General features: G+C 40.6%; 1 protein-coding gene across 4 annotated transcripts in view; it reads right to left on the bottom strand.

Annotated features, from left to right (window-relative positions):
- tpk1 (thiamin pyrophosphokinase 1) overlaps positions 1-12,883 on the bottom strand; it is a 76,398-nt gene that overhangs the window by 56,357 nt on the left and 7,158 nt on the right. For all 4 annotated transcript variants that reach the window (XM_074622126.1, XM_074622129.1, XM_074622128.1 and 1 more), the window contains one exon: positions 10,204-10,278. In XM_074622126.1, coding sequence (XP_074478227.1) covers positions 10,204-10,278 — 75 coding nt within the window. The remainder of the gene's footprint in view (positions 1-10,203; positions 10,279-12,883) is intronic.

Genomic DNA, 12,883 nt, shown 5'->3' with positions numbered 1-12,883 from the left:
AGCAGCACTAAATTAGATGCAAACTATTTGCAAATGTATGCTCTTTCATGGCCTCTATTCTATTCAAATTGAACATAAAGCCTATTTTTTTAAGAGTTTGGGGCTTGTGCGGTACACACGGGGGAAAAACTTCAAAGTATCAGCTGTAGTTTTCTACTTGCTAGTTTAAAACTGACTAAAGCCTGCACCAAAGAGACAGGCAACTGTTGTACACGTTTTCTGTCTCATAGGCTTTCTTTCTCCGAATGTCTCCAAACCCACATGCCTGTGTGCATGCTATTAGTTTGGTTGCAAAAAAACAGTGCAGTAATACAATAGGATATAATGTGAAGAATAGGCTCCAGTCACAGCTGTCTATTACACATGTGAACATTCCTGGAAGTTTACTTTGCACTTGAACAGTGTATTTCTACCGTATACATGTTTGCTACTGTGACAACTGCCCAGAGCTCCTGTCTCCCAGCGCTCAATTTATTTGTTTATTGGTGAATGAAAGCCTAAGGGAAACAGTGGTTATATGCAGAAAGGTACCCTGGGAGATAATTTTTTTTTCTTCACGTTTCTTCACTTTTTTTTATTTATTGAAGCGAGACGTGACATGTGAGACTAGACAAGACAGAATTTATCACAATGGGTGACATGACAGGATTTACACAAAGGGGCAAAGCAAACTGACAAAAAAGCACTCACTTGCCCGGGTCAGAAATCTACTTGCCCAAAGTCAATTTGTACTTGCCCCTATACAAATTGTTTTATTTATTAGCGGTTATCAAATAACAACAAAGACTAAAGTAAATGGTCATGTTGAATCTTTATTTAATTAAATTAATCTGGAGTTTCGCCCACATCCACTAACACCACCCAACTAAAGTCATGTTTCCGGGATAATTGAAATTCTCGCTTGCGCTTCAGCTTACAAACTTTGATTTGAGTGCTCGATCGGTTCTGCGAATGAATGGATATGAATACTTGGTAGAGTTGAGGTGAGATGGGGGAGTAGGGAGAATGATATACTGTATTTGAGGGAAATAACAGGCTGTAGTTTGTGTACTGCATTTGAAGTATGGGTGTTTAATAGGATATGGTTGGAATGTGAAGCAACGCAATGCATTTGCTGTATACGTGTTGGCAAAAATGTCTACTATGAAAAAGGTCTATTAGTTCAAATTCCGGCGACCTCACATAGACCACAGCATAGTTTTGCCCATCTTCAACCTAAGCAGAGGTTTAATCAGCCAGATAACTGAAAACACCTGTTGGGGTGTGCAGGGCCTTTAATGTAAAACATTTGTGAAGCTGATTTTTTGAATAGTCTGAAGTCTTTATCATTTACATCCACATATGCTGGCTGACAGTCTTCTTCCCTGCCTTTGTTGTCACAATACTACCGACTGTCAATTAGCAGAATGGTGTGAAATGATCATCATCGGCCTGGTTCACATTGCCCACGTGTGCGTGTCTGTGCGTCCTCATGCAAACGAGATACTAACAAAATGGGAACCGCTCATGAAAACACACACAGTGCTATTAGTGGTCAAAAACTCCACAGGGTACCTTTAAACGGGGAGTCACAGACTGTCTACAAATAAAGAAAAAATAAGTTCTACTTCTGACATTTAAAAAAAAAAAAAATGCTTCTTGAAGTAAGTGGTATTTACTCCAAGAATATAAAATTGTATAGGGGTGTTATCGACGAGACAAGACTACCTACTACCTACCTCGCACTTCAGGGTAAAATAATCATCAAGACTTTCTACTTGTAAACTGATTTCCTTCACATCACAGACATGAATGGAATATTTAAGTTTGCACTCTGTACACTGTAACAACTAATGTAGGTGGAGAGTTTAAACTTAAGCATAACTGCCAACTTTCAAGACATCACAGCCCTGAAAACAACGGCAGTACAAAGCACACTGTGTCCCACCTGCACACACACACAGACTCACATTTAAGCAGACGCGATTAGCAGAGAGAGGGATGATTATTCCGACATCTGGGGGGGGTCCGTCTCAATCTAACTATCCTAGCCTTGAGCGCTTAAAAAGAGGCATTTGCATTGATGTAAATAAGACACTCAAGGCGATGCTTTTATTCAGAACCCTCACCACCTGCTGTCGACGTTTCACGTTAAGAAATGATTGGAATGTAAATGACTCATTATCTCTGACAGAGTGCAAAGGCTGAGAAACTTTTCAAACAATGACTCAAAAAAAAAACAACAGAGAAACTCTTCTTTAAGCCTGGTGGTGACAGACTGTAACGCTATCAGTCATTATCTGTGTGTGTGTATACACGCACACACACAGAATAGTTTTCAGACTTAAGGTTCTAGAACAGTTACTTCTGTCTGTCAATCATTTACTCGGCTCTGTTTACACTGCATGCCATTTAAACACACACACAGAAACTTTCAAAACGATCTTCTTATATTTTGTATCATTTCCCATTATATGCATCTCTGACCACATGTTTGCCGAATATCCATCCCGTAATCTTAGGTTGCATTCCCACTGTGGTGTAATAAAAGATCCGTCAGACAACCACAAACTGCATTTTATCATGGGAGACTTATCCTTGCTATTTTTTGATAAGCAAAAGGTCTTTTCCAGTATTGTACGAAAGCAGATCTTATGAGTGATCATTTTCAATATCTTGTTTACGCTAAAACCTGTTTTGACAATATCCTACACTATTAATTTATTACTACGTTCTATGTCTTTATGTCAGGGTTTCCCACAGAGCGGCATCCCTCCTCTTCTGAAATAAAAAGTGCCTCCGCTAATGTCAGAAGAATGACATGATGACAAGCTTATGAATTATATTAGCCTTATTAAGCTTCAGGGGGAAATGAGCAGTGGCGCTACATCACACACAGCGAAGGCGATGTATTTAATGAGTGAGGCGACTGTTTAAACTGTTTAAAAGTTGTGTTTACTTCCAGTGTTTCTCACCAAAATGCATTGTGTGTATGCTTGTGGTCTAATAAACCTGTTTAATGTATTTTTTGTTTAAAAATATATTTAAAATCTTGCATTGTTTACATCCATTTTAACATGGTTAGCAGTGTTCTTCATCACTGCCTTTGTTTGCGCATTACTACACTTCTTTGTGCGTTACCGCCAACAGCTGTCAATCAGTGGCTCATGCAGGTGTTTGTGATTACAAACGAAAATGGGACATATGGGATGTAAAAACATTGCTCCATAGCAGTATTAAAGCAGCACACTGCAATGTCGAGAAGAGTTTTAACAAGTTGGGAAAAGTAGAGACAATCAGATGCTTATGTGTGAGAGAAATACTTGACGCTGCACTGCAGATCAGACACCAGACTGAGATTAGTCTCATAATCGGCAGTTGAACACACGTTTTATCCAATACAGTCTGGTCGAGCTGAAGTTATTTGTGTTGTGTATGAAGTTAATTTGTACTGACCAGCTGGTCTTGAAACATCAGGACTGCTATCCGCTAACCAACTTCCTGGGGGAAACCCTGTTCATTTTTATTCTGCTTTGTATTTATCAGTAATTGATTATATGTTTTATGTCCCTATAGGTTAAATTGTCAGAGTAAATGACTTTATTCCCTGTGTTAAAGGACCAGTGTGTAACATTTAGGGGGATCTATTGGCAGAAATGGAATATAATATTAATAAGTATGTTTTCTTAAGTGTATAATCACCTGAAAATATGAATTGTGTTTTCGTTACCTTAGAATGACCCCTTTATATCTACATAGGGAGTATAGAAGCAAAGAGACGAAACTCTTAGCCGCTGAAACTGTTACTTGAAACTGTTGCTGCCGCTCTCTCTCTCTCGCTTCACCATTCACATACACACTCTACACACTAATGACCTATGCTACTCCTACAACAACTGGCTCTAGAGAGGGCATTCGCATCAGCCACCATAGTTCTTCTACACGCTTGGCAGCCGGGAGACGCTTCAGTTGGTTGCAATCTGCAACCTCACCGCTAGATACCGCCAGATCCAACACACTGCTCCTTTAAGGTTAATGTCCTTGAGTGTGTGTCTACCTTCAATTGTTCTTGTGTTGCATGCGTGTCAAATAGTGAAGAAGTGTTCTTCTCCTGTCGTTTTAAAAGATAGCTGTTCTTGACACAATTCTATGCAACTCCAAATTCACATAAAACGGGTCACGCTTATTCAAAAGTTAATCTTCATTGTAAGGGGAATGCCCGTGGGAGCATCTGTCTTTCCACATCTCTCAACATTCAATTTGTCTTCATCACAGTAAATGGCAAAAGTGGGTAAACTGAAGTTGAGAAAAGATTATCTCCATCTGCACTCCATTCAGGCAGTGAAAATACAATTACTGTCATTCTCCCGCTGAAAACAATGAATTGCCGGCTGTTTGAAGCGCGCCGCGATTGTAAATGCAACAGCCTAACCGACTCCATCTTCTCCTTCTCCTCGGAGCATATGAGCTTAACAAACAAGCTCGAACAGAAAAATCACATACAGGGACATGGCTGCCTTATGAATTCCGACGGTGATATTGTGAGCGGAGCGGGGACGGCGGAGGCAGTCGGTAGAGATGACCTTGTAAATTAACTAGCCATAATAATCCCTCCCTGCAGGCTTCAGAACCGACTCCTCCTGCCACTCACTCGGCCGGATGACGGACACATATGGTGGGCAGGAGATAATGCACTTCCGCACACAGTACTAAAGCTGTCATTTCACTGGTTTTTATAATCTATTTTGCTTTTGATGCAGGGAAGATGCATGTTCATGCAGAAACACACACTCACACACACATACACAGCTGTAGGGTATGTTCTATAGCGGGCCAGTATTGATGAGGTTAGTGGGGAGGATTAATACCTGTCAGGTTGGGGCTTTAGCGCAGTACAGGAGAGGGCAAACGGTCACAGAGAGCGCTGAAAAGATTATTATCCTTATTATGATGCCTTGATGTCCTCCGTTCATCTATCAGTCCAGCTCTCCCCCTCCACCTGTCACCCTGTCTCCAGGTCCAACCTGCTCTCTACACCTCGCTTCAAATTTGATTGATTTGCTGCACATATATCTCATTTTCTTTTTCTCTGTTACTCTTTATTCACTCTGCTCTATCCTTCTCTTTGTTATTCTAGGGTGGCAAAGTTCTTCCACTCATTCTCTTTTGCTTTTCCATTAACAATCTTACAGGAATTAGCTTTTTGAGCTTTCTGACGACCGCTATCCATCAATCCTCGTTAGATACAGTATATAGATGGATTGACTTCGTTGTCTTCTCCAAAGACAGCAACGTTACATACAATACACGTAACAAAACACACCCTTAAAACATATATTTAGAATACGACATATAATAGTGCAATGGGCAAGTAGCAGCAAGTTATATAAATAATAAAAGAGAGCACATCTTATAAAATGACAAGTGTTCCCTGGTGCAGTCATTCTGAGTTCAATGCCTGTATTGCATAGGGGATAAAAGACTTCATATATATGTTCCCGCTGGCCCTTGGGACCCTAAATCGACGGCCAGATAGGAGCAGCTAAAACTCTGAGTGTAGTATGTGTAGTTATATGTTTAGCTTTCCTGTGTGAAGCCCTGTCAAATACATTGCAAAGTTTTTTTCTGTGACTTGCCAATTATCTTCCCTGCAATACTAACAATCTCGGAGAGCTTGTTTTTCGCTCTTTGCACTCAAGTTCCCCCGTACCACGCTGTGATGTTAAATGATAAAATGCTTTCATCCAGACTTCTGTATGCCATTTCAAGTATGTGTTGGCTAACGCTAAAGCTCCTCAGCTTCCTGATTAAAAAAAAATGGCTGATTGACTCTGTTACAAATGTTCTTTGAGTTCTAATTAAAAGTTAGGGCCTGGTACTTAACATGTTCAACTTTTTCCAACAGGCTTGGTTGTTGAGTCTCTCTTCGTATTCTCCATCTACCTATTTACTCCATCTGGCACATGGTGCATAAATGCAGAAGCTCAGGAAGTGTGTATGTGCACGCCAAACGCACTGCAGCCACATCACCCAACCGGCCTTGATTGGGAGGCTGATACTCGACTGGCTGACGTTCATAAACTTCAACGTCGGCAAGCTGCTCCGCATCGACAGATGATGAAATCAGGCACGTGCCTGTTGTTGTTTTTTTTCCTCTTGTAGAGAGAGCTACCTTCACTGATTACTTTATTGATTTGCTTGTTTGTGTTGTTACACAGTGAAGTGAAGGATCTGTAAGTAAGTAAATGAGTGACTGAATGAACAAGTGAGTGGGTGACTGAGTAGATGAGCGAGTGGGTGACTGATGGACTAGATGAGTGAGAGGGTGCGTGAGCGAGATAAGCAGCTTCCCACTTCACAACATCGCGCTCGGCACGTGGAAATGAGCTTCCCTTTGATCAGCGTTGCGCTCTTCCAGCCTCCCTATCGCTCCTTTGCTCCCTGCTGCTCTAGCTCTCCCACAGGTGATGAGGGGGGCCCAAGGGCAGCACATCAGAGAACCTGAGAGAGCTGTGCGTATGCGAGTGTGTGTCTAAGGGTGGAGACCTGGCTGCGAAGCCTCCAGGTGAACAACCATCTGGAGACCGACACACGCTCGAGACACGCTCATGCGCACACCGACATCTGCTCATCCCCATAAACAACATTAAAAATACATGGCATATCAAGCGAGGAACGATAAACTCGCTACAAGGATGTTTACCATCGCACTGCGAGAGATCTGAGATCTGCCATTCATGCATCATCATCATCATCATCATCACACTGTCAAAACTTCTTCAAATCCCCCATGTGCACGGCTGCCAAGAGCAAAACCAATTTCTGACATCCACACCACAGCATCGCTTGTGGCACTTAAGAAACTTTTTATAAGTCGCCTTATCTAAGAGGGAGCAAATGCCATATGACATCATTAAGCTGCATCATACTGCCAAAGTACATCTGATATGCCCATCTATCTCACAGCGGTCGCAAAAAATGGTGCAGGTGGATGGTTTGATGATTTGATGCAATGCTTTCCCTAATGATTACTTTCCTGATGATTACTGGCAAGTATTGAATGGGAGTATAACCACATCTGTTAAACTTTGCTAGTCTGGTCACCGTTGGGATTTGAAAATAAGGAAATTAAATTAAAAATATCAATCTCAGAACACAATTGAGGGTCAGTTATAATCAACAAGGCGTAAACAATGTATTACCAGTCTAATACCACCGCATGCTGGTGGCGAACAGACAATTTAAGATGAATATTGAAAAACTTTCTTCAATTTAGATATCGCTCGCATTGAATAATTACAAATGGGGTGTTCGAATGCATTTCAAATCATGTAACAACTGCAATTTTCTGAAAAATAATTGATAATATTGTGCAGATATAAAAAAAAAAACTGTCCTTCCCATTTACTCTAGATGCACAGCATAAGACTTTAATTTATCATCATTTAACATGTACAAAAATCTTTTAGATTAATGTTTTATACGTTTTCCTTTCTTTGAATTCTCTATTTTTGATTCCTCTCACATAATTAACTATCCAAAGAATCTTTATCTTGGGGCAACAGGCAACCTTTGGTGTGAAATCAGATGAGGAAATTGCTTTGTTTTTTGCCATTAAACATTTTTCTAGAGGTCCTCTAGTATAAAAGGCAAAAAAGCGAGAGAGCTGTGCGATGCAAAGAGCTCAGGTACCTCTTGGGTTTTTGCTAAGTTGATAAGAATATCAAAGCCTTGTTCATTAAAATGCAATCTGGTGTGGTTTTTAATCACAAGTTTGCCTTCAAAGTTACTTTGTTTACCAACCTTCTTCCCTGATTGCATAAATCTGTGTATTACATTTTTTCATAAATTAGTGTGCCTACAGTTTTTTTTTGTTGTCGTTTCATGGTTTCAGCATCAAAACTGTAGAGAAGCAGTGATCCAGGCCACTTATCTCCACTACGTCCTTGATAAAAACAACTGTGTGCCTAACACATTCAGCATAGTTTGGTTCAGTTAGGCTCTGTTTATGATCAGTTCACCAGATTTAAAGGAAAAAACAAAGTTGTAGGATGCAGGTTTACATGACAATGTCTGGTTTAAAGGCTCAAAGTCAGCTTTGCATATTTAATACATCACAGCCGCTAAGCATCGACGCATCTCATAAGCGACACCTCGGGGAGTCTGGAGCTCTACTTCCCTTCAAAAACCTATTTTTCCTCCTTTTAACAATGAGCCTTCAGAGCATGTTTTCTGAATTTCTGTTTGTCTTTTACTCTGATAAAGGGCCTGGGAGTATTCATGAAGCGGGAGGAAATCAAATCCAGTTTTACATCCTGTAGTTACTTACAAATTAGTGGTTGGAATCTAGGGGACTTCCTTGGTTCATAAATTGCCAGCAACTTGTGAGCAGCAGGTTGCTGATGTGAAAGTGATTAAACACAGTTCTTCCCACCTTCAACAAATAAACATCAAAATGCCCCTGGGCATGACTGGTACTCCTGAATTGCTAAAGTGGAGCTATTCAGCGAGTTCGTACAGGTACTGTATGTTTGAATATGAATGTACAGCCCCTGTCCTGCTTGACATGTTCTGCCCTTTGCTAATTGTACATGTATAAGCAGGGGTTGTGCACATATACTGCATATAAGAAGTGGACGTAGTCACCTTGACGTCACCCATAGGTTGGTTGCTGTTTTGAAGCCTCGAGTTTGGCATTTTGCCCGTCACCATCTTGTTTTTTTGCAACCAGAAGTGACACGAGAGGCTGGAGCTAATTACAACTTAACACCGAATAAGACATTTTTAGGCGACCAAAAAGGTTATAATTAACTTTCCTGAACTAGAAAACCAACTGTGAAAGGGTTAAAGTTCTACGACAAAAACATGGACAACACTCAGACTGGACAACGCCGTGGTAGCGACCTGTCAATCACAAGGTAGCAACGCCCTTGAGCATACCCTGCTTTATGGTGTATTTGACTCTAAATGGGACCATAATTTACTAAATGAACATCATGCTGTATTGAAGAAGACTTGAAACTAGCGATTGAGACCATAAACATCATGTTTACAATGTTTACTGAGGTAATAAATCAAGTGAGAAGTAGGCTCATTTTCTCATAGACTTCTATACAATCAGACTTCTTTTTGCAACCAGAGGAGTCGCCCCCTGCTGGCTGTTAGAAAGAATGCAAGTTTAAGGCAATTTCACATTGGCTTCACTTCTTAGATACGGAGGTAGCCCACTGGTTGTGTATCGAAAAAAAACATTTAGGCTGAGACACGAATGTGCTTGCTTGAGTGTGAGACAGTTAAGTATTTCCTATCTGTTCACATCACTAAACAGACCATTTCCCCTCTGATGGGTGGCGGCAAGAGACCTCGCAGATCGAAGCTGTGAGGGTGGATTTGTTATGACTGAAACGCCCACGTTGTGAATGCAGGGGTCTCGGGTCCAATGGGTTTGTTGATATCGACCTTGTCACTCCCCCGCTGAGTGGAGTGGACACTTACTGCCCCTGCTTGTGTTCACATTATTTACCAACCAATTAGCTGTAATGAATGTATACACACTTGAATGAATCCGACTGGATGTGCTATTCTTGTTATCTTTGAGACCTTACAATTGCTGTAAAGAGTGCTTTTAGTAGGGTTGAATGAAAAATTGTACAGTTGGTTCAGCGCTGTTAAAGCTGATGACCTACGGATATAATAAATGAAATGCATACAGACCTTTTAAGTCGGCAAAATAGCTCTTATTTGATCGCATACATTACAGGTTTATCTGACCCCTTCTAATGATTTTTCAGATGCAAAACTCCTGCTATTTAAGATGCTAAATAATGTGTCTCGGGGGCAATGCAAGCATGCTGCATATTCAGGCTGTGAATGCAATGGAACTTCATTTTGCATCATGTTATTTTTGCTTTCATCAATAGTTCAGGTCATGCAGCCACAGGAGTTATTAAAAAAAGAAGGAACATTATTTTCTGCAAAAAAGAATTATGTCATCTTTAGCTTCATTAAAACACATCTCACAGGAAATGTGGGCAGAGGGCACAGAAGGGGCATTTTCAAATGACATGGCACTAATTAAGACTTTGCACAGGCTAGAGAGCTCAGTGCGCCAAAAAAACAAAAAAAAAACAGGGGAATACATGCTCTGTGAAAACCAATGCAGACGGGATCTAAGTGATATTATTGGGACTTGTTTGATCGGTGTTGGCGATGTGTGAGATATACCTTTACTCCAGAGGATGTGCAGGTAGTCCTTATCCAGAGGCTGGTTCAGAATAATCAGACAGATCCTCTGCGTGCCTGCACAAGAAGATAGAAGGCGGGCGGGGGGAAAAGGGAACAGTGTGAGTCATAGACAGTCAGATAGAGACGCTACAGACGATGGAACATAATGGACAAACACAACACATCACTATGCATGTTTTTTTTAAAAATACCTTTTAAATACACATTGGAGGCTGTTGTTTGTGGAGCTGAATGTGCTAAATAAAGAACAAAACTAAAAACAATGCCGTTATAATGAGCTCATTAGCATGGAAAATAAGAGGGAGGATTAAAAAACAGAAATTATGCCGAGCAAGTCAGAATGTTGAGTTTCGCTTTTGTGAATGTTCAAAAAACTGCTCCCACACGATCCAATGAGTGGTTTGTTTGCAACATCAGACAATAACAAAACCAGAGTAGAGACAATGGACCTCATGCAGCAACACTCTCTTAAATTTCTCTAATATGTTCTCTTAATTTTCTGTTAAGAGAAAAAAATAAGTCAACTAAAAAAACATTCTTAACCATCCAAATCTGCTCTTACCCATGTGATGCTGAATGATGAATCCCACTTGAACATAAATAAGAGGAGCGTGACCAGTGGTGTATATTATTAGCATAGGTAACGCTCATTAACATTAAGTGCAGGTGTGATACTCTGGCACATGCCCTAGAATTGGAGAGATGCCACCAAAAAATGACTGTAAGAAGAAGTGCAGTAGTGAAACTGAGGTACTGTTAAATAAACTTAAACAAAGTAAACATGTGATTCTGCAGAGCGTCACAGGAGAATCAAAAAGCATCAAAGAGCAAGCCATCAGAAGATGAACGCATGTGATATCATCCAGAGGTTTCATAGTCTTAATTGTATGTCTTTAGCCCACAAATGTATTAATCCAATCATTATAATTAATTTAAAACATATAATAATCTAAATTTGATTATATGATATTCAGGCGTTGTTTTAATGTTCCTCAAATTTAAAACTTTCCTTCCTTCCTTCCTTCCACAATTTGTGGACTGTGAAAACGAGATCTCAGAATCAGGTTTATTTGGCCAAGTATGTAAATACAGTTTATAGAATTTAACGTTCCGGTTTGTATGCAGCTCTCTCAATTTACTTACACAGAATGGATATAACAGAATGAAAGAATACAATAATACAAAATTAAATTAAAATAAAATGTCTATATACAAGTCAAGGAAACAATACAAATAGTCTTTTCTTATCTTGGTAGGATTGCCCTCGACCACCGCTGCATGAGGCCCAACGTCTATCCAAATAATGCAACAATGTCCCTCAACTACAATACCTCTACAATGTCAATGTCAATGTTACAATCAATGTCGAAGTCCTTATTACTAGCTGCTGTTGTTTTAAAAGGGAAATGTGTGCACTTAGGCTCGCACACATCTCATAGATGCTCATTTGAATGCGTTGACCTTGGCGACACACCATCTGTAACTACACGGCAACAAGAGGAAAGCCCTTTCAAAGCAGCAGAGGTGAAAATAACCTGCCATCTATATAACTATCTCTTTCCTATCAGTGTACCTCCATGCTTCTTTGTCAAAGCCTCTATCCCAGGGTGCATCATTTCACAAATCTATTTCCTCTCTAAACCCCCCCCCCCCCCACATCTATCTTTTCTTTTGCTCTGCTTCTAATGCAGATCCCCTGACTAATACTTTAGAATTGTCATTTTTCTATCTGCAGGAGATGAAAAAAATAAATAATGGAAAACTCTGCATTCATTGACAAAAGTCAAAACAAAGCTGCTAGAAAGGCCTTAATGGAGCAAAGACTAAAGCACAACGTCTCTTCCTCCTCGCCTCAACACTTAGCCATTTTCACTGCTCGCTCATTTATCTTTCACTCTCGTGCCTGCCCTTATGAACGATTTCTCATCCATTTTTAAGGTTGTTGCCCTTTGTAGCAAAGACAAAATGCCGTATGCAAGCTTAAGCAACACTCTGTGATTACAATGTCCTCTTTCCTCTCCCCCCTAAACTGTACTTATGTAAATTCCACACAACTGGATACCAGTTTCGGAGCAACACGACATTGCATATCTAATAAAGCGTGTATCTTTCCCCAATGCACCTTTCATAAATGCAGTGGGAAGCCAGAGGAACCAATGGTGAAGAAGGAAGACTTTAGGTTTCATGAAATTGCAAAAATGTGCATCACCTTGTGTCCTGACAAACACCCCTTTGTGGATGTATACCCTCAAGTGTAAAGAGTGCATCTTTTTGGCTGAGAAAGTGTGGAGGAAATACTGTCCTTTGGGTTTGTGACTTTGTTGCAGCAGCGGGCTTGATGTTGTTAAAAAGTTCACATCACTGGAAGGTCATTTCCGATGCGAAAGTCAAACCCCAGCAGAGTATGGTAAGAGGAAGAGGAAAAGGAGGAGAGGATAAAGACACAAAAGGAGGAGGAAACGAAAGGAGGACGCAAGGAGGGGGGTGTGTGAGGAGGAGAAAGAGGAGGAGTAGATTTGTCAGTCTTGTCTCTTAATTGGCTGGAGGTGTACAGAGAACAAAAGACGAACTCAACCAGCCGTGACTTTTCAGATAACCCCTCGTCGCAACACACACTCGCCTCCCCGCGCACACACACACGCGCACAAGGAAGGTGCGC

The sequence above is a fragment of the Sebastes fasciatus genome, chromosome 21 (assembly GCF_043250625.1).
Source record: "Sebastes fasciatus isolate fSebFas1 chromosome 21, fSebFas1.pri, whole genome shotgun sequence".
Lineage (NCBI taxonomy): Eukaryota > Metazoa > Chordata > Actinopteri > Perciformes > Sebastidae > Sebastes > Sebastes fasciatus.
This window is presented reverse-complemented; position numbering and strand designations above follow the sequence as displayed.